The sequence below is a fragment of the Microcaecilia unicolor genome, chromosome 10, assembly GCF_901765095.1.
Source record: "Microcaecilia unicolor chromosome 10, aMicUni1.1, whole genome shotgun sequence".
NCBI classification, from domain to species: Eukaryota; Metazoa; Chordata; class Amphibia; order Gymnophiona; family Siphonopidae; genus Microcaecilia; species Microcaecilia unicolor.
Window position 1 is genome coordinate 154,667,481 of NC_044040.1, and position 25,837 is coordinate 154,693,317.

Sequence of the window (25,837 nt, forward strand, 5' to 3'; positions counted from 1 at the left end):
GCAGCAATGTGTATCAAGCTCTTTTTTTCTTAAAATGTTATCAACTGCAAGGACTGTAAAATATGGTGGCAAAACTATGGTATAGTATTTATTTTCCAGCACTATTCTGAATAATTTCTTTAAGATTGTTACTGCAGTACTGTAAATGGTTCAGCAAAACCATGGTACAGTATAGTACTTACTGTTGTGCAATACTGTACAGTATTTATTTTCTTTAAGAGTGTTACTACACTCGTTACTACAGTACTATAAATGGTTCACAAATAAAAATATGTATTTTTTGCAACACAGTATGTTTCTCTGGTTTTTGTTATGTGTTGTCCAATGCAGGAACCAAACCCTGTATTTCCTATAGGGCCATTTTTCGGTGCACCTTAGTAAAAAGACCCCCACATTTTTAACTCCTTTTGAAAGTTCAAATGAGAAGATGACATTTTCAACACAGTTGGACAAACACTCCAAATCTGAACTGCTTGATAAATAATGGATTTTTCCAGAAATCGTTTGTATTCCAGAAAAGGAGTGAATGAAAAGTAGCTCTGAGGACCCTGCTTGTGAAATGTTAGTGTGAAGAGGAAATGGAAACAGTCCTATTAGATGTTCTGGAGAAGTGCCATGAAATAATTTAAATATCAAACAAGCTAACTTAAAAATAATACACTGCATTTACACATGCATATCATATCTTTTCATTACCAGTTTCTGAAGGCTGCTATTTACATGTGGAGATCAGCACCATGCAGAGATTTCAAAGGGGTGTGTTTTAGGCAATTCTTGGGTGGGAATAAAATCTACACATTATATATAAGACTAGTAAAAAAGGCCCGTTTCTGACAGAAATGAAACGGGCGCTAGCAAGGTTTTCCTCGGAGTCTGTATGCTTGAGTGTGTATGAGAGATGAAGTGTGTGTGTCAGAGAGAGAATGAGAGAGAGACAGAGTGTGTGTATGTTTGTGTGTGAGAGACAGAGTGTCTGTGTGACAGAGAGATAAAGTGTGATAGACAGAGAGTGTGTCAGAGAGAGTGTATGTAAGAGACAGTGAGTATGTGCCCCCCCTCTCGCAGGGCCCCCTCCCCACCCCCACCTCTCTGGTCTCAGGACCCCCTTCCCACCTCCCTCTCCCCTGCCCCCCCTCCAGCCATCCATAACCAGCGACTCTCTCCTCCCCACCGCACATCAAACCCCCTCGCCACCCGCAGCTGCCACTGGTAACGCTGTCCAGCCGCTGCTGCTTCTCCAGGAGAAGCAGCAGCGGCCGGACAGCGAGGGGGTTGATGTGCTTGGGGGGGGGGGTGTTGATTTATTTCGGGATGGGGAGGGGGTGTTTGATGCGCCCCGGGGGGGGCTTGGGTGATGCGCTGAGGGGGTGTTTGAGTGGCGCACGCAAGTTGCTCCGCGTGTTTCCCTACTCCTCCCCCTGCCTGGGAATCAGCTGTGAGTGACGTCAGCCTAGCTACGGAGCCTAGCTCAGCAACTCCAGGAGCCACGGACACAGGCAGCTACTTTAGAGCATTGGTGGTGAGAATTGTTATATAGGAAACGCATGTGTATGGGTATAAATCTCAACAGGTTTTACATCAGCTCAAAAGCACGCATATATATTACAAAAGTGCTCATTTTGGCCAAGACATAGAAACAGTGAAAAATGAAGGCAGATAAAGACCATATGGCCTATCCAATCTGCTCATCCATGCTATCCACTATCCCTTCCTTTCCTTGAGAGATCCTATGTACTTGTCCCAAGCTTTCTTCAATTCAGATACAGTCTTTGTCTCCATCACTTCCACTGGGGGGCTTGTTCCATTAATTAACCACCTTTCTCCGAGGACAAGCAGACTGCTTGTTCTCACGACTGGGTTGACGTCCATGGCAGCCACTCAAACCAGAAGAAAAATCTCGCTCCTCCGAGGAGTCTGTGGGTCTTCCCTCCGACCCCACACCTTCACCGGAGAGGAAGCTGTCGCCTCCAGAGAGCCTATCCTTCGCCTCTTTTGTCCGGGACATGTCTATTAGCATTCCCTTCCCAGTGGTCACCGTGGATGAGCCGAGGGCTGAGATGCTCGAGGTCCTCGACAATCCATCACCACCTAGAGAGTCTTCCACGGCACCGTTGCACAATGTCCTTAAGGAGACACTGCTACGGAACTGGTTGAAGCCTTTATCTAATCCCACCATCCCTAAGAAAGCGGAGTCCTAATACAGAGTCCACACAGACCCAGAGTTGATGCGGCCTCAGCTGCCACATGACTCAGCGGTCGTGGACTCTGCTCTCAAAAGGACAAGGAGTTCGAGGGATACCGCCTCGGCGCCCCCAGGGCGGGAGTCTCGCACTCTGGACTTGTTTGAGAGGAAGGCCTACCATTCTTCCATGCTCATGACCAGGATCCAATCATACCAGCTCTACACAAGCATCCACATGCAGAACAATGTGCGGCAACTGGCGGACCTGGTTGACAAGCTCCCCCCGGAGCAGTCCAGGCCCTTTCAGGAGGTGGTCAGGCAGCTGAAGGCGTGCAGAAAATTCCTGTCCAGGGGTGTCTATGACACCTGTGATGTGGCATCCAGAGCCGCGGCTCAAGGTATAGTGATGCGCAGACTCTCATGGCTGCGTGCCTCTGACCTGGACAACCGCACCCAGCAAAGGCTGACGGATGTCCCTTGCCAGGGGGATAACATTTTTGACGAGAAGGTCGAGCAGTTGGTGGAACAACTACACCAGCGGGAAACCGCTCTCGACAAGCTCTCCCACCGGGCGCCTTCAGCATCCGCCCCCACTGGTGGACATTTTTCTCAGACCAGGCAGGCTGCACCTTACGCTTACAGCAAGCGTAGATACAACCAACCGGCCCGAAGGCCTCCTCAGGCACAGGGACAGTCCCAGCGCGCTCGTTCCCGTCAACAGCGTGCGCCTAAGCAGCCCCCTGCGCCTCCACATCAAAAGCAGGGGACGGGCTTTTGAATGGGAACATAGCCGCCATCAAAGTAGCTGTGCCGGACGGCCTGCCGGTCGGGGGGAAGTTGACAGTTTTTCACCAAAGGTGGCCTCTCATAACCGCCGACCAGTGGGTTCTCCAAATAGTGCGGTGCGGATACACCCTAAATTTGGTCTCCACCCCACCAAATTGTCCACCGGGAGCTCAATCCTTCAGCTCCCACCACAAGCAGGTACTTGCAGAGGAACTCTCTGCCCTTCTCAGCGCCAATGCGGTCGAGCCCGTGCCACCCGGGCAGGATTCTATTCCAGGTACTTCCTTGTGGAAAAGAAAACAGGGGGGGGGTGGGTTGCGCCCCATCCTAGACCTGAGAGGCCTGAACAAGTATCTGGTGCAAGAAAAGTTCAGGATGCTTTCCTTGGGCACCCTTCTCCTCATGATTCAGAAAGACGATTGGCTTTGTTCCCTGGATTTAAAGGATGCTTATACTCACATCCCGATACTGCCAGCTCACAGACAGTATCTGAGATTCCGTCTGGGGACACGTCACTTCCAGTATTGTCTGCTGCCCTTTGGGCTCGCCTCTGCACCACGGGTGTTTACGAAGTGTCTCGTGGTGGTTGCGGCTTACCTGCGCAAGCTGGGGGTGCACGTGTTCCCGTATCTCGACGATTGGCTGGTGAAGAGCACCTCAGAGGCGGGAGCTCTTCGGTCCATGCAGTGCACTATTCAACTACTGGAGCTGCTGGGGTTTGTGATAAATTACCCGAAGTTCCATCTCCAGCCAGTCCAGTCTCTGGAATTCATAGGAGCTCTGCTGAATTCACAGACGGCTCAGGCCTATCTTCCCGAGGCGAGGGCTCAGAACCTTCTGTCCCTCGCCTCCCAGGCCAGAGCGTCCCAGCAGCTCACAGCTCGGCAGATGTTGAGACTCCTGGGCCATATGGCCTCTACAGTCCATGTGACTCCCATGGCTCGTCTTCACATGAGATCAGCTCAATGGACCCTAGCTTCCCAGTGGTGCCAAGTCACAGGGAATCTGGAAGATATCATCCGCCTGCCCACCAGTTGTCGCAATTCGCTGCGCTGGTGGACGATTTGGACCATTTTGACCCTAGGACGCCCGTTCCAAATTCCTCAGCCGCAAAAAGTGCTGACGACGGATGCATCTCTGCTGGGGTGGGGAGCTCATGTCGATGGGCTCCACACCCAAGGGGTGTGGTCCCTCCAGGAACACGGTCTTCAGATCAATCTCCTGGAGCTCCGAGTGGTCTGGAACGCGCTGAAGGCCTTCAGGGATCGGCTGTCCTTCCAAATTATCCAAATTCGGACAGTAAATCAGGTTGCAATGTACTACATCAACAAGCAGGGGGGCACCGGATCTCGTCCCCTGTGTCCGAGTGGTCTGGAACGCGCTGAAGGCCTTCAGGGATCGGCTGTCCTTCCAAATTATCCAAATTCGGACAGTAAATCAGGTTGCAATGTACTACATCAACAAGCAGGGGGGCACCGGATCTCGTCCCCTGTGTCAGGAAGCCATCAGGATGTGACGATGCGCAGGCCAGCACGGCATGCTTCTCCAGGCCACGTACCCGGCAGGCGTAAACAACAGTCTGGCCGACAGGCTGAGCAGACTCATGCAACCGCACGAGTGGTCGCTCCATTCCCGGGTGGTACGTAAGGTCTTCCGAGAGTGGGGCACTCCCTCGGTGGACCTTTTCGCCTCCCAGACCAATCACAAACTGCCTCAGTTCTGTTCCAGACTTCAGGCACACGGCAGACTGGCGTCGGATGCCTTTCTCCTCCATTGGGGGAATGGCCTCCTGTATGCATATCCTCCCATACCTTTGGTGGGGAATACCTTACTGAAGCTCAAGCAAGACCGCGGCACCATGATTCTGATCGCGCCCTTTTGGCCCCGTCAGATCTGGTTCCCTCTTCTCCTGGAGTTGTCCTCCGAAGAACCGTGGAGATTGGAGTGTTTTCCAACTCTCATTTTGCAGAATGACGGAGCGCTTCTGCACCCCAACCTTCAGTCTCTGGCTCTCACGGCCTGGATGTTGAGGGCGTAGATTTTGCTTCATTGGGTCTGTCTGAGGGTGTCTCCCTTGCTTGCCTCTAGGAAGGATTCCACTAAAAAGAGTTACTTTTTTAAGTGGAGGAGGTTTGTCGTTTGGTGTGAGAGCAAGGCCCTAGAACCTCGTTCTTGTCCTGCACAGAACCTGCTTGAATACCTTCTACGCTTATCAGAGTCGGGTCTCAAGACCAACTCAGTAAGGAATCACCTTAGTGCATTGGAGCCGACTCTGTGGGTGCTGTGGGTGCTTGAGCACCCCCAATATTGAGAAAATTCCTTGTTTGTGTCCAGGGAGGGGTTATTTTCATTGGGCTTAACACCCCCAATAATTTTGAAAAGTTGGCTCCTATGCCTTAGTGCAATTAGTGCTTACCATCATCGTGTAGAGGGTAAAGCCATCTCTGGAGAGCCTTTAGTCGTTCGATTCATGAGAGGCTTGCTTTTGTCAAAGCCCCCTGTCATGCCTCCTGCAGTGTCATGGGATCTCAACGTCGTCCTCACCCAGCTGATGAAACCTCCTTTTGAGCAACTGAATTCATGCCATCTGAAGTACTTGACCTGGAAGGTCATTTTCTTGGTGGCAGTTACTTCAGCTCGTAGAGTCAGTGAGCTTCAAGCCCTGGTAACTCATGCTCCTTATACAAAATTTCATCATAACAGAGTAGTCCTCCGCACTCACCCTACGTTCCTGCCGAAGGTGGTGTCGGAGTTCCATCTTAACCAGTCAATCGTCTTGCCAACATTCTTTCCCAGACCGCATACCCGCCCTGCTGAACGTCAGTTGCACACATTGGACTGCAAGCGAGCATTGGCCTTCTATCTGGAGCGGACGCAGCCCCACAGACAGTCCGCCCAATTGTTTGTTTCTTTCGACCCCAATAGGAAGGGGGTCGCTGTCGGGAAACGCACCATCTCCAATTGGCTAGCAGATTGCATTTCCTTCACTTACGCCCAGGCTGGGCTGGCTCTTGAGGGTCATGTCATGGCTCATAGTGTTAGAGCCATGGCAGCGTCAGTGGCCCACTTGAAGTCAGCCACTATTGAAGAGATTTGCAAGGCTGCGACGTGGTCATCTGTCCACACATTCACATCTCATTACTGCCTTCAGCAGGATACCCGACGCGACAGTCAGTTTAGGCAGTCGGTGCTGCAGAATCTATTTGGGGTTTGAATCCAACTCCACCCTCCTGGACCCGGTTTTATTCTGTTCAGGCTGCACTCCCAGTTAGCTGTTCTTCGTAGGTCAATTTCTGTTATGCCCTCGCTGTTGTGAGGCCCAATTGACCATGTTTATTGTTTTGAGTGAGCCTGGGAGCTAGGGATACCCCAGTCGTGAGAACAAGCAGCCTGCTTCTCCTCGGAGAAAGCGAATGATACATACCTGTAGCAGGTGTTCTCCGAGGAGGGAAGGCTGATTGTTCTCACCTACCCTCCCTCCTCCCCTTTGGAGTTGCGTTTTTTCCCTCATTTCTTTGCTTGTCATTTAACTGAGCAGGAGCGGTCGCGCACGGGCGGGAAGACGGCCGCGCATGCGCGGTGGGCGTGCCCCGCGTGCGGGACCTCCCTCGAGATTTTTTTCTGGTTTGAGGGGCTGCCGTGGACGTCAACCCAGTCGTGAGAACAATCAGCCTCCTGTCCTCGGAGAACACCTGCTACAAGTATGTATCATTCACTTTCCTTGAAAAAGTATTTTCTCAGGTTATTCCTAAGTCTATTCTCTTTCACCTTCATTGTATGCCCCCTCATTCCAGTCTCCTTTCAATTAAAAGAGACTCACATGTATCAAAGTCACAGTAAGGGGCATAATCGAACGGCGCCGGCCAAATCGATGGCCGGCCATCTTCGGGGCCGGCTCCGCGAGCGGGCAGAGCCAAGCGTATTTTCGAAATACGCTTGGCACCGGCCAAATCGCTCGCCGGGTTTGCAACAGGATCGCCAAGTTTAGATGAGATGGCCAGCTCCGATTTTCAGCCATAATGGAAACCGGACCCGGCCATCTCAAACCCAGCGAAATGCAAGGCATTTGGCCGTGGGAGGAGCCAGCATTTGTAGTGCACTGGCCCCCCTGACATGCCAGGACACCAACTGGGCACCCTAGGGGGCCCTTAAAAAATCTTTAAAAAAAAACAAAATTAGCTTCCAGATGCATAGCACCCTTCCCTTGTGTGCTGAGCCCCCCAAATCCCACTGCCCACAAGTCTACACCATTACTATAGCCCTAAGGGGTGAAGGAGGGCACCTACATGTGGGTTTTGGGGTTTTTTGGAGGGCTCAATATTAACCACCACAAGTGTAACAGGTGGGGGGGGGGGGGGGGGGATGGGCCTGGGCCCACCTGCCTGAAGTGCACTGCACCCACTAAAAACTGCTCCAGGGACCTGCATACTGCTGTCAGGGAGCTGGGTATGACATTTCAGGCTGGCATACAGGCTGGCAAAAAATGTTTTAAATTTTTTTTGTGTGTGTGGGAGGGGGTTGGTGACCACTGGGAGAGTAAAGAGAGGTGATCCCCGCTTCCCTCTGGTGGTCATCTGGTCAGTTGGGGCTCTTTTTTGGGACTTGGTCCTAAAAATACATGGACCAAGTCCAGCTGGTGAAATGTTTGTTTGAGCCGGCCTTTTTTTTCATAATAAGGTGAATCCGGCCATTTCGTAACCCCACGCCACCCCCCCCCCCCCTTCCCGCCTTCTCTACCCTACCAACACACCCCCTTGAAGGTTGACTGGCGCTGCAATGAAAAAGCAATTGGGGCTGGCCAAATCGGCTTTCTATAATACCGATTTGGCCGGGATTGAGAGATCGCCGGCGATCTCCCGATTTGTGTCGGAAGATCACCGGCGATCCCTTTGAAAAATAAGCCTGAGTGGTATTTAAACGTCTCTATGATATCATTTTGTTCTTAACTTTTCTACCTGTTGGCCATCTTAATATCATCACACGTGATCACATCCAAGTCCTGCTTCTCTTTTGTGCACAAAGGAGTCCTTTTACCAAGCTGCGGTAAAAAGGGCCCTGGGTAGCGGTTGGGGGCCATTTTACCACAGTGGGTAAAAAGCCCCTAAAAAAGACGTGGCCATGTGGTAAAAATTATTCTTACATATGCACATAAGGGTCTAAATTCTATAAATAGCACCCAAAAAATTGGCGCTGAAAAAAAAATAGCGCTTAGCTGTATTCTTTAAATGGCTCTTAAAGTTAGGTGCCCTTTATAGAATTTTTTAATTTTTTTGTTACATTTGTACCCCGCGCTTTCCCACTCATGGCAGGCTCAATGCGGCTTACATGGGGCAATGGAGGGTTAAGTGACTTGCCCAGAGTCACAAGGAGCTGCCTGTGCCTGAAGTGGGAATTGAACTCAGTTCCTCAATACCAAAGTCCACCACCCTAACCACTAGGCCACTCCTCCACTCCTTGATGCCAGGAACTGTGCAAATCACAGTGCCTTGGTGTAAATCACAGTGCCTAAATTAGTCGCGGATCCCCATTATTCTATAGCAGTACTCATAAATTGTGGGAATGCCTCTGAGTTGCCCATGACCCTCTGATGGCTACGCCCCTTTTTTGACCCACGTGTAAATTTTAATCCACTTAGCACCAATAATTGCTTATTAACAAGCCAATTATCAGCACTAATTCGATCATTATTCAATTAAATTGCACGCTCAAATTGGGTACATTCAAGTTTTAGCAACTTATTATTGAACTTGTGGTGGACACCAGCATTGAATATCCGTGTATCTGCGGCTAGCTGACACTTATCTGGTTAAGGCTAATATTTAGCCCTTAAGGGGGAGATTCTATATATGGTGCCTAAAAAATCAGTGCTGAAATCAGTGCTGAGTAAGCGTATTCTATAATCAGTGCCTAGGCACTTACACTAACGAAAACGTAGCGTAAATCCCAGCGCGTAGATCTGGGCTCACTGGGCCATACTATATAACTAGGTGTGTAAATTTTGGAACGCCAACAAAATGCCCATTTCCATGCCCATAACCACGCCCCTCTTTGCCTGCGCACAGTAGATGTTCGGTGCACATTGTTACAGAATATGCTTCGTGACTTCTGCGCCTAAATTCTAATCAGTGCCAATTAATGCTCATTATTGCTTGTTAAGTGCTGTTATCAGTGCTCATTAACTTGTTAAGTTTGTTAAGTTAGGCGCATTGTTATAGAATCTGCGCCAAATCTTTAGGTGTGCTATATAGAATCCGGGGGGGGGGGGGGGTATGCGGAGAAGTGAAACTGGACAAAGATAGTACCGTGTTTTATGAAATCTGATTTGTCTGGTTACCTTATGTGGTTAATTGCTGAATATCAGCACTTAACCGCGTAAGTGCAGACTCTTCCCTGACTCCGCCCCTGGATCGCTCACAACATAGCTGGTTTCTGCTTAGGTGGTTAGAAGGGATATTCAGCAACTCTGTTCGATTATGTGCTGCTGAATATCCCTTGATAGACCCACACAGGTTATTTTGAGTCCTTTTACAAAGACATACTAAAAAGTGGCCTGCGCTTCTTGTATGAATGATTTTCCCACGTGCTGAGGCCACCTATTAGTGTGTCTGCCAAAAAGCTGAATTTCTATTTATGGCAATAATGGCCAGGCACAAAGTCTAAAATTAGTGCTTGGTCATTTACCACGTGAGCCCTTACCGCCTCTTGTTTATTTGGCATTTAGGGCTTACACACTAGCCCCGTGGTAATTGGGAAGCACATGGAAATGTGGCCACGCTGCCAGTTACTGCTGGGAACGCCCCCCCCCCCCCCCTGTGGTGGAAAATAGAAAATTATTTTCTACTGCAGGAAACCCCATGCCAACTTCAGAATTGGCCTGAGCCACCCACAAGGCAGCCCTACCCCATCTTTGTAAAAGGGCCCCTTAACCAGGCAGGAGCTTCTCTTGCATAGTTAAATCACTTTGAATATCCATCCCAGCATGCCTGCTTTTATGTGATGTATTCCTGGGGGGCATAATTTAAGATGAATGGATAGAGACAGAGTTGAATGTGCATGCAGATTTTTTAGATCAGGCACAAATTTGCCCCTAGGCATTTGCTTGCTGTTAGGCTTGAGTCTGGGAGCCTATTTTGCAGATATACACAGATGGCTATTTTACCTTTATAAAATAGGCTTCAGATTGACACCTTGTGGACTCCTGTTGTACTGGTTCATAGCTGTCACCTTTGCACCAGACAGGTCATCTTAGTATTTGTGTATTGGATTGGTCAGCACTGTTTCTCTAATTTATAGTTGATGCTTTTATTGATATCAGACTTTATTCTAATAAAGAACATACACAATCTAATTATAGCTTCTGAGAAAGAAGAGAGTGTGTGCCAGAAAGATGACAATAGCTTTATTCCATAATTATTTTTTTTATCTTTTCATTCAGAATTGGTACTCTTCTCCTTCCTGCCCACATCAGTTACAGAATCATACAGCACGCTATGGTCCAAATAAACATTCTGAAAAATTGTGTATATGTGCTGTTCGTCATCTTTGTCCTTTTGACTTTTTGCTTGTGGAATGAAACCAGAAAAGTCATCCGTGCATCTTGGAACATGGAAAATATACATTCTGAGAAAACTATATTCTTCAGCATGCAGTGGGATGTATCAGAATTCAACGTGACTAAGAATAAAGATGTCACAGAAATTATTCAGGAGAGAGCAAAAAGTAACATATCCACCACAGATGTACAATATAGCAAAACAGCAAAAAAACTTCTTAAACTTGAAAAACCAAAGCCTAACTTTAAAGTTTGGAACGAGGACAGCTCATCTAACAGTCTCATATTCAGACTCCAAAAGGCCAGACAAAATTACTTAAAAATGAACAAATATAATGTGACCTTCCTTGGCAAAAAACAGAGTAGTAAACTGCATGCTGAGAAGTTACTGTGTGAACTTAAAAACAAGGTGAATGTGACAATGCTCAAAAGGACAGAAATTCCTTCTGATGATTCTGAGTGGAAGGAATATCTGCCCGTGAAAAGCCTTGGTGAAGAAGCGAGACAGCTGGGACGTTGTGCTGTGGTGTCATCTGCAGGATCCATAAAGTCATCAGGACTTGGGTCTGAAATAGGTTTGTATTAACATTTGCATTTTCTCCTAATTTCTATAAATGATTCCTAAAATTAGGCACCCATTTGCAAGTCCTGTTAAAGAATAGGGTCATTTACGCGTGTAACATAATTAGTTGTCACTAAATTGGTTCTTAATTGGGGATAATTACCAATAATTGATCTTAACAAGCACTAATGGGCTCTTTTACGTGCCAAACAGGATTATTATATCCAACTGACCAACTCTCTTGGCTCTAATCCTCGACTTCTCTTCACCACATTGAACTCTCTCCTCAAGGTGCCCCCTCCCCCAACTCCCCCTTCATTATCTCCTCAGACCCTTGCTGAATTCTTTCACAACAAGGTTCAAAAGATAAACCTTGCTTTCTCTACCTCACCAGCTCTCCCTCCACTAGTCCGTTCCCCTCTCTCTCCTTCCCCTCATTCCCTTTCCTCCTTTCCTGAAGTTACTATTGAGGAAACTACACTTCTCCTTTCTTCCTCAAAATGTACCACCTGTTCCTCTGATCCCATTCCCACCCACCTTCTTAATGCCATCTCTCCTGCTCTTATTCCTTTTATCTGTCACATTCTCAACCTCTCACTTTCCACTGCGACTGTCCCTGCTGCCTTTAAACATGCTGTGGTCACACCTCTCCTTAAGAAGCCTTCACTTGACCCTACTTGTCCCTCTAATTACCGACCCATCTCCCTCCTTCCTTTTCTCTCCAAATTACTTGAGCGTGCTGTTCACCGCCGCTGCCTTGATTTTCTCTCCTCACATGCTATACTTGACCCATTACAATCTGGTTTTCGCCCTCTCCACTCAACCGAAACTGCGCTTACTAAAGTCTCCAATGACCTATTACTGGCTAAATCCAGAGGTCAATATTCCATCCTCATTCTTCTTGATCTTTCCGCTGCTTTTGACACTGTCGATCACAGCATACTTCTCGATACCCTGTCCTCACTTGGATTCCAGGGCTCTGTCCTTTCCTGGTTCTCTTCCTACCTCTCCCTCCGCACCTTTAGTGTTCACTCTGGTGGATCCTTTTCTACTTCTATCCCTCTGCCTGTCGGCGTACCTCAGGGTTCTGTTCTTGGTCCCCTCCTCTTTTCTATCTACACTTCTTCCCTTGGTTCATTAATCTCATCCCATGGCTTTTCCTACCACCTCTATGCTGATGACTCCCAAATCTACCTTTCTACCCCTGATATCTCACCTTGCATCCAAACCAAAGTTTCAGCGTGCTTGTCTGACATTGCTGCCTGGATGTCTCAACGCCACCTGAAATTAAATATGACCAAAACCGAGCTTCTCATTTTCCCCCCCAAACCCACCTCCCCGCTCCCCCCGTTTTCTATTTCTGTTGATGGCTCTCTCATTCTCCCTGTCTCCTCAGCTCGAAACCTTGGGGTCATCTTTGACTCTTCTCTCTCCTTCTCTGCTCATATCCAGCAGACCGCCAAGACCTGTCGTTTCTTTCTTTACAACATCCGTAAAATCCGCCCCTTCTTTCCGAGCACTCTACCAAAACCCTCATCCACACCCTTGTCACCTCTCGTTTAGACTACTGCAATCTGCTTCTTGCTGGCCTCCCACTTAGTCACCTCTCCCCTCTCCAGTCGGTTCAAAACTCTGCTGCCCGTCTCATCTTCCGCCAGGGTCGCTTTACTCATACTACCCCTCTCCTCAAGACCCTTCACTGGCTCCCTATCCGTTTTCGCATCCTGTTCAAACTTCTTCTACTAACCTATAAATGTATTCACTCTGCTGCTCCCCAGTATCTCTCCACACTCGTCCTTCCCTACACCCCTTCCCGTGCACTCCGCTCCATGGATAAATCCTTCTTATCTGTTCCCTTCTCCACTACTGCCAACTCCAGACTTCGCGCCTTCTGTCTCGCTGCACCCTACGCCTGGAATAAACTTCCTGAGCCCCTACGTCTTGCCCCATCCTTGGCCACCTTTAAATCTAGACTGAAAACCCACCTCTTTAACATTGCTTTTGACTCGTAACCACTTGTAACCACTCGCCTCCACCTACCCTCCTCTCTTCCTTCCCGTTCACATTAATTGATTTGATTTGCTTACTTTATTTATTTTTTGTCTATTAGATTGTAAGCTCTTTGAGCAGGGACTGTCTTTCTTCTATGTTTGTACAGCGCTGCGTATGCCTTGTAGCGCTATAGAAATGCTAAATAGTAGTAGTAGTAGTAGAATGGGCACTAATTAACAGTTGCACATGTAACTGACTCTAAACTGAGTGCCTAACTTATCATGGGTACAACTGCAAAGGGGGTGGTGTGGCCATGGGAAAAAAATGTGCAGGTCGGGGCATTCCCAGGATTTAGTTGCAATGTTATACAGTATTGTTATTTCTGTGCTTAAGTTGGGTGCCAGTATTACACCATGTTTTAGTGGGTGTAAATCTAGTGTCCACGGTTAGGCGCAAGATTCACACCAAGCTAGTATTCTGGAAAAGATGCTCTGCGCAGAGTGACTTTTGCAGAATACTAGTTTAGCACGGATCTTCCCAGCACCTAACTTTGGATATTATTTACTAAATTCTCACACATTGTCTTTAAAATTTACCTTTGCCCAATGACACAGGATTGTAACAAGGTCAAATATTTTTCTTTACATAAAGGTAAATTTGGTCTAGTTTGGCCATCACATCTAGATTGGACAAGGGCCTGATTTCGGCAAAAGTTTGCTTACAGGAAATCTCTTTGCTTTCTTTTGTTTTATTATTTTATTAACATTTTAAACAAATAGCCAAGGAATAAATCTTGTCATAAAACAGCACTGGAAAAAATGCTATCCAAAAATGTAAAATAAATTTGACTTATTTTCCTATTCCAGCTACTAACATTGGGGTCCTTTTACTAAGGTGCTCTGAAAAATGGCCTCCAGTAGCAGTAGTAGCAGGTTTTGGATGTGCGCAGAATCATTTTTCATCGCACCTGTAAAAAAGGCCTTTTAAAAAAATTTTGCCAAAAATGGACGTGCGGCAAAATGAAAATTGCCGCATGTCCATTTTGGGTCTGAGACCTTACCACCAGCCATTGACCTAGCAGTAAAGTCTCACGTGGTAACTGGGCAGTAATGACCTACACGTGCCAAACGCCGATAAGCGCAGCAGAAAATAAAAATTGTTTTTCAGCCGCACTTATTGGACGTGCGGCAAAAGTGAAATTACCACAAGAGCCACGTGGTAGCTATGCGGTAACTCCATTTTGGCACACGTTGGGTGTGTGTAGACTCTTACACGGCTTAGTAAAAGGGCCCCTTTAATGCTTAGTGAAAAATCCACCAAAACTCTAAGAAGAAAATAAATAGGTGTAAAGCAAGTTGAAACTTAACATCTCTTGTGAGTGATCCTAACTATCTGGATAGGATTAAATAGTCATCACTGGTGGAGTTAGAGAAGAGACCAATGGAACCTTAGGAATTAACTTATTGTTCAAGAAATAAATCTGATAATATGCTTCATACCAAATGTAATGTATTAAATTTACAGTATATATACATGGAAAATTTGGCTAAAACAGGGCCTCTTACACTCCTGATCATTTGTACTTTTAGCTCAGTTAGGAGAACTGGGATTTGGAGACATGAGTCTTTATAACTGCCCAGAATTTTTGCCTTGTTTCATAATCACACCATCATCACTAACGTACTTAATATAGTTATTACAGCGATGATCCTGACCAAGGGGAAGATGTACCAGAGATTCTTCCAGAATCCCACAATCATAGAACCTGAATCCAGTACTAGGTGTTACCCTTAAGCTATGACCATGAGCCTCGTGCTCTTTCCTCCCCCCCCCCCCCCCACATCCACCAGGTGTTTTGAATATTAGCTCTGTAATATCTTAGCCCAAGCTGACCCAGGGATTGGAAGATTTGACTTGAGGCCCGAATAATCAATTGTATTTAGTCAACAGTGTGCTTCATTATGATTCAAACAGTAGTGCCCATGAGTTGTGGATTCTATCACTTATTTATTTCCTGCTGCTCTAGTCAGATGTCTTAAGTTAAAAAGTGAAGGCCCCTAATTGAAGAAGGGGATGATTTGTACAGAGAAATGGCCCAGTCCTTCAGTACCTGATGGTGATGATAATCACTACTACTACTTAACATTTCTAAAGCGCTACTAGGGTTACGCAGCGCTGTACAATTTAACATAGAGGGACAGTCTCTGCTCAAAGAGCTTACAATCTAAAAGACAAGTGAACAGTCAGTCTGATAGGGGCAGTCAAATTGGGGCAGTCTGGATTTCCTGAATGGTAAGAGTTAGGTGCCGAACGCAGCATTGAAGAGGTGGGCTTTAAGCAAAGACTTGAAGCTGGGCAGGGAGGGGGCTTGGCGTCAAGAGGACAGGTGAGGGGGGCCTGGATTAGGATTAATGTCTCCCGCAGATAGCAAGAGGAGGAGCAAGAGAGTGCGGAGGAGGGTGGGGGAGGTCGGGCGACGAAGACGGGATGCACTTAGGAGGAATGGTGATGGGTTAATGGCAGGAAGGAAGTGTTGAAGGTTAAGAGCTAGGAAGGAGGAGGGGAACAAGAGAGATGGTGAGGTGGTGAAGGATGGGGGTGAATAGGGTATTGCCGTAGCGAGCAGGACGGGAGGGGAAATGGGTGGGCAATGAGTTCCAGCGGTAGACAGCGGTAGGGGGAGGGGAAAAAGATTAGGAAGGGACAGGGCAAGGAAGAGAATGTGGACTGGGGCCATAAGTAGTGATTGCGGTGTAACAGGTGTATGTGTAGTGACTGAGGTGAGAAGCAGATAGAGCGGAAAAGCTGGATTGGAGGCTTGGAATTGGTGGAATTGATGGACTGGAGAGCAGGTAAGTCAATGGCTGACAAGTTAGCAAGCAGGCAAGTAAGGCAATGGCTGCCAAGCTAGCAGGTGGGCTGGAGCAAGCTGGTGCAGATGGACAGGAACGAGTAGGGAGAAGCAGGGAGAAGCTGGAGAGCAGGTAAGTCAATGGCTGACAAGTTAGCAGGCAGGCAAGTAAGTCAGTGGCTGACAAGCTAGCAGGCGGGCTGGAGCAGGCTGGTGCAGATGGACAGGAACAAGCAGGGAGAGGCTGGAGAGCAGGTAAGTCAATGGCTGACAAGCTAGCAGGCAGGCAAGTAAGTCAATGGCTAACAAGCTAGCAGGTGGGCTGGAACAAGCTGGTGTAGATGGACAGGAATGAGCAGGGAGAAGCTGGATCAGGCGGGCTGCAACAGCTGGAGCGGAGGGATTGGTAAGGGATTGATAAGGGTCATTATGACAGTAGAATCAGTTACCTCAGGGAATGAAGTGTTAATGATCTGTTATACATGCAACTCAAAAGAATTTCAAAAATAAGACAGACTTTTGAATGGTTCTAATGGGCTTATACTTTTCTGATAGTTCCAAGTCTTTCTGACCTTTGGCTAGTATCTTCAAAAAATACATGAAGTAGAATAATTGAATGCCATCCAGCAGTATGTTAATAGGGTTATTAGAGTTTCTCTAAAATTGAAGGATGAGCCGTCTGGTATTAGGGAGAGTGATTGTGATACCACAGAATAGCTAAGGGGAAGATAGCACCTGACAGTTTATACAGTGCACATTATTTAGTTCTGACAGGAAATGGGGGCTTTAAAAATAAAGCTGACAAAATTCCTGTATAAAAATGTAAAATGAAAAGCTCAACAGTTTATACAGATATATGCCACAGCCATCTTGTAAAAAGACTGAGGAAGGGAACTGTGGAGTCTTGAAAATGCATGTACTATCACACCTTTCCTTTTGTCATGAAGATTTCCAGAGACCCTGTTAGGCTGTAGCAGCAAAAGAGGCCAAGAGGCTGATGGTGCTTTATAGACTAAGGGGATCATTTACTAATGGTTATAGCATGGTAGTGCCACTAACATGTGTTATGTGTGACATAGTAACATAGTAGATGACGGCAGAAAAAGACCTGCACGGTCCATCCAGTCTGCCCAACAAGACAAACTCATATGTGCTACTTTTTGTACAGGGTCCTATGGCAAATATTGCTTGACAGTGGCATTACTGTACAGTAACTGTTGGTGAATGGCCCTCTAGCTACTTTGTTGGCCCTTTTAAAAAGTATCAGAATTCAGGGAGATAATTACTTCTTCAAAAGGGTTCCCATGTCTTCTGCATCCTTTAGAGGATGTCATATGTCGAATACCATCCATCGTTAAAAAATGTATCATATGGGACCACCACAAAGGCAATGACGGAGCCTCTGCTGATATCCAGTTTGTAAGGATGGCTTTTTTTTTTTTTTTTTTACATTAAGACCGCTCTTTTCAAAAAAACCTTTAACTGCCAGTGGGACAGGGAACGAGACATCAAATTTATCAAACAACAGACCTGGTAGTATTCTTACTGTGGTTGACCACATATTCGAGATAGAAGACAAAAGTTGCTGCCAAAATAACATCACCTGAGGGCAGAGCCAAAACATATGACTCAATCAGGCTTATTTTCCAAAGTGATCGCTGGCGATCTTCCGACATAAATCGGGAGATGGCCGGTGATCTCACAAAAGCGGCGAAATTGGTATAATCGAAAGCTGCTTTTTTGACACCATCGCCGCTTTCCCGTTGCCAAGCCGGCAAAAGTTCAAGGGGGCGTGTCGGCGGTGAAGCGAAGGCGGGCATGGGTGGGGCTACCAGATGGCCGGCTTTTACGGATACACTTGTGGTGGTAAGTGTTGAGCCCTCCAAACCCCCCCCCCCCCCCAAAACCCAGTGGTGTAGAGTTGTGGGGAGTGGGTTTTGGGGGGCTCAGCACCCAAGGTAAGGGAGCTATGCACCTGGGAGGTATTTGTATATTTTTAAAAATTTTTTAAAAGTGCCCCCTAGGGTGCCCGGTTGGTGTCCTGGCATGTCAGGGGGACCAGTGCACTACAAATGCTGGCTCCTCCCACGACCAAATGCCTTGGATTTCGCCGGGTTTGAGATTGCCGGCATTTTTTTCCATTATCGCTGAAAAACAAAACCGGCCATCTCAAACCTGGCGAACTCTGGCATTTGGCCGGGCTAAACTGTATTATTGAAAAAAAAAGATGGCCGGCCATCTTTTTCGATAATATGGTTCCGGCCAGCTGTAGCGCCGCCGCCAAAATAGATCGCCGGTGATCTATTTCGCCGGCGATGTTCGATTATGCCACTCAATGTGGCAGCATCCTGTTGGAACTTAGAACACTTATCTGTAGTGCAATTTATTTATTATTTATTTAGATTTTGCTCACACCTTTTTCAGTAGTAGCTCAAGTTGAGTTACATTCAGGTACACTGGATATTTCTCTGTCCCAGGAGGGCTCACAATCTAAGTTTGTACCTGAGGCAATGGAGGGTTAAGTGACTTGCCCAAGATCACAAGGAGCAGCAGCAGGATTTGAACCGGCCACCACCGGCACAGAATGCCCGCCTTGGGAAATATTAGAGGCGCATGCCAATCTTATATAGCATTTCCCATAGCGTAACATTGTCAGTCATAGCCTTCACACCCCTTAAACATGATTTAATCTCACCCTTTGGCAGATCACAGTGTGACTCAAGTTCCCATAGCTTGGTCAATTTATCATCTACCGGGAACATTAGACTTTTTCAGGAATTTGTGCTGATAGGGAAGATGTACCTTTAATTCTGAGTCAAGTATGTAAGCTGTAGTGAAGTTTTCCTATATGTCAGTATGTAAATAAGCCTTGTCCAAACTCTCCACATAAGGTTGAAGCTGCATATAGATGAAGATGTTCTGATTACCCAGACTAAACTCCTTCCACAATGTTTAGAATGTTTTAAGCTTGCCCGACTCTTCTAACATATGATATAGATAATGCATCTCTTTTCTTTCCAACTTCCTGAAGAATTGGATGTTATTCCAGGCAGTAACACAGGATTTTTGCAAATTGGTAAGAAAGGGGTGGTCTAATTGCTTGCACACTCACCTCCCCGTCGCCCTTTGCAGCTTAAGTAGCAAAGATTACCACGGATGTCTACGATTATTATTATTTTATTATTAGTAGTATTTGTATAGCGCTACCGGACACACACAGCACTGAACACCTGACACAAAGAGACAGTCCCTGCTCAAAAGAGCTTACAATCTAAATAATACAGACAGACAAGACAGTTAAGGGTGAGGGAAGTACTGGGTGAGAAGGAAGGAAGGAGCAAGGGGAGGGCAAATGAGTAGAGGCTAGGAGCCAAAAACAGCAGTGAAAAGGTGGGTTTTCAGCATGGATTTGAAAACAGGTAGAGATGGAGCTAGACGTATAGGTCCAGGAAGACGATTCCAGGCATAAGGTGCCGCGAGAGAAAAGGAACGAAGCCTGGAGTTAGCAGTGGAGGAGAAGGGAGACGACAAGAGAGATTTGTCCAGAGAGCGGAGTTCATGGGGAGGAATGTAGGGAGAGATGAGAGTGGAGAGGTAATGGGGGGCTGCAGAGTGGATGCATTTAAAGGTCAGTAAGAGAAGTTTAAACTGTATGCGGAAGCGGACAGGGAACCAGTGAAGTGACTTGAGTGGGCTAGTGTGGGTATAACGATTCTGGTGGAAAATAAGTCGTGCCGCAGAATTTTGGACAGATTGGAGAGGAGAGAGATGGCTGAGCGGAAGACCAGTGAGAAGTAAATTGCAATAGTCTAAGCGAGAGGTGACAAGGGAGTAGATAAGGGTTCTGGTAGCGTAATCAGAAAGGAAGGGGCGGATTTTGCTAATATTGTAGATAAAGAAATGACAGATTTTGGCGATCTGTTGAATGTGTGCAGAGAAGGAGAGAGAGGAATCAAAGATGACTCCAAGGTTACGAGCTGAGGAGACAGGGAGGATGTGAGAGCCATTAACAGAGATAGAGAAAGGGGGAAAAGGGGAGGTGGGCTTAGGGGGAAAAATGAGAAGTTCAGTTTTGGTCATGTTTAGCTTCAGATGGCATTGAGACATCTAAGCAGCAATGTCGGACAAGCAGGCTGAAATTTTGTCCTGAATTGAGGTTGATATTTCAGGGGTGGAGATGTAGATCTGAGAGTCATCTGCATAAAGATGGTATTGAAAGCCATGGGAGGAAATCAGGGTACCAAGGGAAGAGGTATAGATGGAGAAAAGGAGGGGTCCAAGGACAGAACCCTGAGGCACACCAACTGAAAGTGGGATGGAAATTGAAGAGGATCCACCAGAGTGAACACTGAAAGAACGAAGTGAGAGGTAAGAGGAGAACCAGGAAAGAACAGGGCCCTGGAATCCAAGTGAGGACAGCGTATCCAGGAGTATAGTGTGGTCGACGGTGTCGAAAGCAGCAGATAGATCAAGAAGGATAAGGATAGAATAGAGACCTCTGGATTTAGCCAGTAGCAGTTCATTAGAGACTTTGGTAAGTGCAGTTTCAGTAGAGTGAAGAGGGCGAAAACCAGATTGGAGTGGGTCAAGAATAGGTTGTGAAGAAAGAAAGTGAAGACAACGGCGGTGAATGACACATTCAAGTAATTTGGAGAGGAAAGGGAAAAGGGAGATGGGGCGATAGTTGGAGGGACAGGTAGGATCCAGTGAGGGTTTTTTTTTAAGGAGTTGAGTAACAACAGCATGTTTGAAGGCCGTAGGAACAGTTGCAGTGGAGAGTGAAAGATTAAGGATGTGACAGATGACTGGGATAATAGGAGAGATAGTGTTAAGTAGATAAGTGGGGATGGGATCAGAGGAACAGGTAGTACATTTGGAGAAGGAAAGAAGAAGGGCAGTTTCCTCAGTAGAAACTTCAGAGAAGGAGGAAAGAGAAGGAGAGTAGGGGTGAGAGGTGGGGGAGGGTTTGGATGAAAATTCAAGGTTAATCTTACGGATTTTATCGTGAAAGTGTTCAGCAAGGGTGTGAGGAGAAAGAGATGGGGGATTTGGGGACGGAGGTACCTTGAGAAGAGAGTTCAGTGTGGTGAAGAGAAGTCGAGGGTTGGAGCCAAGGGAGTTGGTCAATTGGGTGAAGTAATCCTGTTCGGCAAGTGAAAGGGCAGATTGGAAGGAGTTAAGCATGAATTTGAAATGAATGAAGTCGGTAAGGGTGCGGGATTTAAGCCAAGAATGTTCAGCAGAGCGGGCACAGGAATGAAAGTAGCTGATTTTAGAGGTTAGCCAAGGCTGGGGTTTGGTACGCCTAGTAGGACGGGGCATGGGAGGGGCAAGAGTGTCCAGTGCAGAGGAGAGAATAGTATCATAGGAGGAAACGGCTTCATTGACAGGTTTAGATAGAGTAATGGTAGAGAAAAGGTTAGAGACACAAGAGGATAGAGTAAGGGGTCAATTGCCTGAAGATTCCTAGATGTGGGGGTTGAGATTGGGTGGGACTGGGAAGGAGGATGCTTAAGTGTGAAGGTTAATAGGTGATGGTCAGAAAGGGGGAGATCTGAGGAACAGAAGTTGGAGGGAAAGCAGTTAGAGGAGAGGATAAGGTGGAGACAGTGACCATTTTGGTGAGTGGGTGCAGAGGAGCATAGCTGAAGATTGAATGAGGACGTTAAGGCAAGGAATTGGGAAGCATAAGAGTCAGAGGAATCATCAGCGTGGATGTTAAAGTCACCAAGGATGATGGAGGGGATGTAGGTTCATGGAAGAAGGAAAGCCAGGCGTCAAAGTCAGTGAGAAAGGATGAGAGAGATTTATCAGGGGGTCGATAAATGACAGCTAGTCGGAGAGGCAGAGGAGTGAAAAGGCGGATGGAATGGACTTCAAAGGACAAAAAGCAGTGAGATTAGTGTGGAAGAAGAGGTTGGAATTTGTAGGAGGGAGAGAGCAGCAATCCCACGCCACCGCCGCGACCGGTAGTTCGAGGGGTATGAGAAAAAAGATAACCACCATGGCAAAGGGCCGCGACAGAAGTAGAATCATCAGGGGAGAGCCAAGTTTCAGTTAAGGCCAGCAGATGGAGGGAACGAGAAATGAAGAGGTCATGAATGTAGGGAAGTTTATTGCAGATGGAGTGGGCATTCCATAGGGCGCAAGAGAAGGGTAAGGAGGAAAGGGGAATAAGAGGAATGGAGATGAGATTAGAGACGTTACAAAGTGGCCTGCATAGGCAGGAAGAAGGCAGAAGAGGAGGACCATGTGATTTGCATAGGCAGGAAGAAGGCAGAAGAGGAGGACCATGTGACTTGCATAGGCAGGAAGAAGGCAGAAGAGGAGGATCAGGATCGGGATTGATATCACCAGCTGGAGTAAGAGAAGGAGTAAAAGAGAGCGGAGGAGAGTAGGAGAGGTGTGGCCACGAAGGCGTCAAAGGCGAGAGGTACTTAGGTAGAATGGGGAAGGCACAATGGAGGGAAGAAAGAGATGAAGATTTTTTTTTTTTTGTTACATTTGTACCCCGCGCTTTCCCACTCATGGCAGGCTCAATGCGGCTTACATGGGTCAATGGAGGGTTAAGTGACATGGGTCAATGGAGGGTTCAGATTAAAAGCTGAGAAGGAGGAAGGGGGTAAAAAAGAAGGTGAGGTGAGTTAAGTGAACAGGAATTGGATAGGATGATGAAAAGGTATATGTATGGGCACTTGTCTGTTTTAAAAATATTTTAATTATGTATTTTGATTGGACTCTGCTTAGTTTATAGGCAGAATAGAAAATTTTAAAATAAATAAAGTAACCGATCCGGGCTGCGTAGGTTTATTGGAGAGGGCATTCAATCAATAAATAAAGTGTCCTCCTGGGACTCATATGTTTTTACTTATGGGATAGAAAAGACAGGGATGTTACAAAACCAATCATTTATGTGCCTTATACAGCAGGCTACCGTCATTTGTCTAAGATTTAAGAGGCCCATCCCCCCAAGTCTTTCATTGTTATGACTGTAAACAAAGGGAATCACATCCTTTTTCCTTGTCATAGGTAATTGTGCACCAACTTATGAAGCCTTTTCTCATCCTTCCCCAAAAGAAACAAAAGGTAACATTTGAAATATATATATAACAAGTGGGGGATAATCATTATGTTGAAAAGAGCAAGCCTGCCCATTAAAGATAAAGAATAGGCCTGCCATATTTGCAGTTTTCTAGAGGTATGAAGCAACAAGGGTTGAACATAGCATTTGAACTAAGGGTTCCAGTGATATAAACAAGAGAAGTGACAGGGGCATCCCTGTTGAGTGCCCCTCTCAATTATGAACATTGCGGTGTGTACCCCATTGACCAGTAAGGAAGCTTTGGGCTACGAATACAAGGTTTCAGTAGCTCCCAAAAACTAGCCTTCTATGCCAATATGGGACAAAGTGTTGGGGGAAAAAAAAACCCCAGGTAACCCTATCAAATGTTTTTTCTGCATTCAGGCCGACCACCAGAGCAATCCTGTTTCTGACAATGAGACATAACCAACAGCACATTTCTGACATTTAAAACGAAGTGTTGTCCTTTTACAAAGCCGGTTTGATAATCACAAATGAGCTATGATAAGTAAGACTAAAACTGGGGTTAAAAAAAGGAAAAATTCCCTCCTGAATTTAAGAGCCCCACAGCTGCTGGCAGGCTTCTGAGGTTGATAATGCCAATGTTTTGAGAGCCTGCAGTTTTGCTCCTTCTGGTGGTGTGGGCAGAGGCTGTAGGTCCTGGCTGTTTCCATTTCTTTCGGGTCAGCAAGCAAAGTTGGGTGTATTTGCATGCCACTTGAGTACACAGACCGGCCACAGTAGAGTCTGGAGCTGCGTTGGGGCCTCCAGATTCATGTTGAAGCGAGACCGGAGAGTTGCCCTCCATGCATGCGCAAAGATCAGGAAGTCCCAGAGCATGTGCGGAGGCATGAGGCTGCATGATTTTCAGCGTTGGGTGACCTGGAGAGGAGCTAAGAGAGGGAGGGAGGGCTCGGGGAGGATGGCAGAAGTGGCAAAGAAGCCCTGGAAGCCTCTCCGGCAGATTCGGAACTATGAGGTCAGGGAGTGTGTGTGCACGTGCTTGAGCTGTGAGGGAAATTGTGTTGCTGGTTCATCTTTAGGCAGAGCCATGCAGTGGAGAGTAGTGCTGGGAATGAGCTGTAGAAAGAGAGTAAAGAGAATTAAGGAGGGTACAGGTGACTTCAGATTGGAGGTGTGCATGCAGCACTGTGTGTGTGCAGCATTTGGCTGTAGCATGTTCTGCCACATGGCTGTCACTAACGCCAAGGGGAGAACTTGAAAATTCTGAACAGCCACTGCCTGATAGTTGGGAGGGACTGTTTACAGAGAACAGATGTGTGACTGGGTGCCTGTCTGTTGAAGCTTTTGAAGGAAGTATTTTAAAGTGAAACTTAGAAGAAGTTGAGTGCCTGGTGGGAAGTATGAGTGACTAGTTAAAGTTTCTGAGTCCGCAGCGATTTTTGGCTCAAGGTTGTATGCTATGAGCCTGTGAGTAAGGATGGGGGGGGGGGGGGGACATAAAAATTTATGTTATTGGTCACACTTAAAGTGAGCTGCCTATAAAAATCCTGAGCTGTAAAACAATTAAGATATTTAAAAAGTCTTTTTAGCCATGTCCTAACATGGATGACAGAAGCTTAATATACAGAGTTACTGGCCTAAGGTTGGGATACTGTCTACATATAAGAGCTGGAATTGTAGGATATCTTTTAGTGAATGAACAGTCCTCTATGTTGCAAGGAAAATTGAACGTGGGTGTGCGGCTTATGTGGGAGTGTTATTTTTGGATAATGAATTAGCCTTTATTTTGGGGAGCTAGTTAGCCGGAAAGTTAAAAAAACAAAACAATTCTTACACGTCTGAAACCTTTAACTAAATAGGTTAGGGAAATAGGTTTCTTTCTGTTGATTTTGTAAAGGTAGGCTAGTAGGATAAGGAAACTTCTTCCAGGCTATTCTCTCTTGCTACCCTACTAGTATAAAACTCATATAAAATATTGGGGCACAAGGGGTGCAATTTCCATGATTGAGAAGCTTATCCACCCTCTAAGAGTAGCCTTTTACCTTAGGGTTGACACTCTGCTTGGGTGAGTTACACCTCTGAGAATTTCTCCTGAATACTTTGATGTAGTTTTTTCTGTTTCACACACATCACTGTTTACATATTGATGTGGATTGTGGAATTTTCCCACGTGTCCTTCATGATAATTATACAGTAAGTACCCTGGTTTTTTTGTGGTTAGTAGGTGTATATACCAGTGGTTTTATTGGGAATTACATATTAGAATCTGTAATATTAGCAGTTTTGTGATTTTGTGCTGCAAACAGACAGAGACTGGATACTGTGGCCTTTTCATTTCATAATCGTAGTTTTCAGTTCCTGAATTGCAATTTGCTGGCTTTTCCTTATGAGGCTTAGACTATGCAGAAAATAAGATACCAGTTTTTGTGTTTTCATCCCATGGTGATTCAGATGGGAGTCCTATTCTGGTTAACTCATTTGATGGCATTTTTGAATTCTAGATCAGTATCCACTGCTTTTGAAATTGCAACTTCACCTTAGCAGGAACATGCCTCTATATAGTAGCTGACTGCCTGGTTCTTCTCTGCTGGATTCTTGTATAAGTTTAACTGTTAGTATCATTTTTGTTATAGTGGATTTGTGTGTTCGGTTTGTGGACTGATTCAGTGATTAAAATTGCATAGAAGAATGGTTTCCTTTCATTATATTGTTTCTTTTTCACTGTATTTTTGTAACAAGTTGTTACTTGAATGTTATTTGAAATATTTCACTAAAAGTAAAATTGAGAAGAAAATTCCTACATGATTCATAAATAATAAAAAGTTTTATTTGTAGTGCAAAAGCAGTTTCATATTTGGAAGGATATA

General features: G+C 46.2%; 1 protein-coding gene across 3 annotated transcripts in view; it reads left to right on the forward strand.

Annotated features, from left to right (window-relative positions):
• ST6GAL1 (ST6 beta-galactoside alpha-2,6-sialyltransferase 1) overlaps nucleotides 1–25,837 on the forward strand; it is a 122,826-nt gene that overhangs the window by 59,673 nt on the left and 37,316 nt on the right. For all 3 annotated transcript variants that reach the window (XM_030215759.1, XM_030215760.1, XM_030215758.1), the window contains exon 3: nucleotides 10,404–11,095. In XM_030215759.1, coding sequence (XP_030071619.1) covers nucleotides 10,404–11,095 — 692 coding nt within the window. The remainder of the gene's footprint in view (nucleotides 1–10,403; nucleotides 11,096–25,837) is intronic.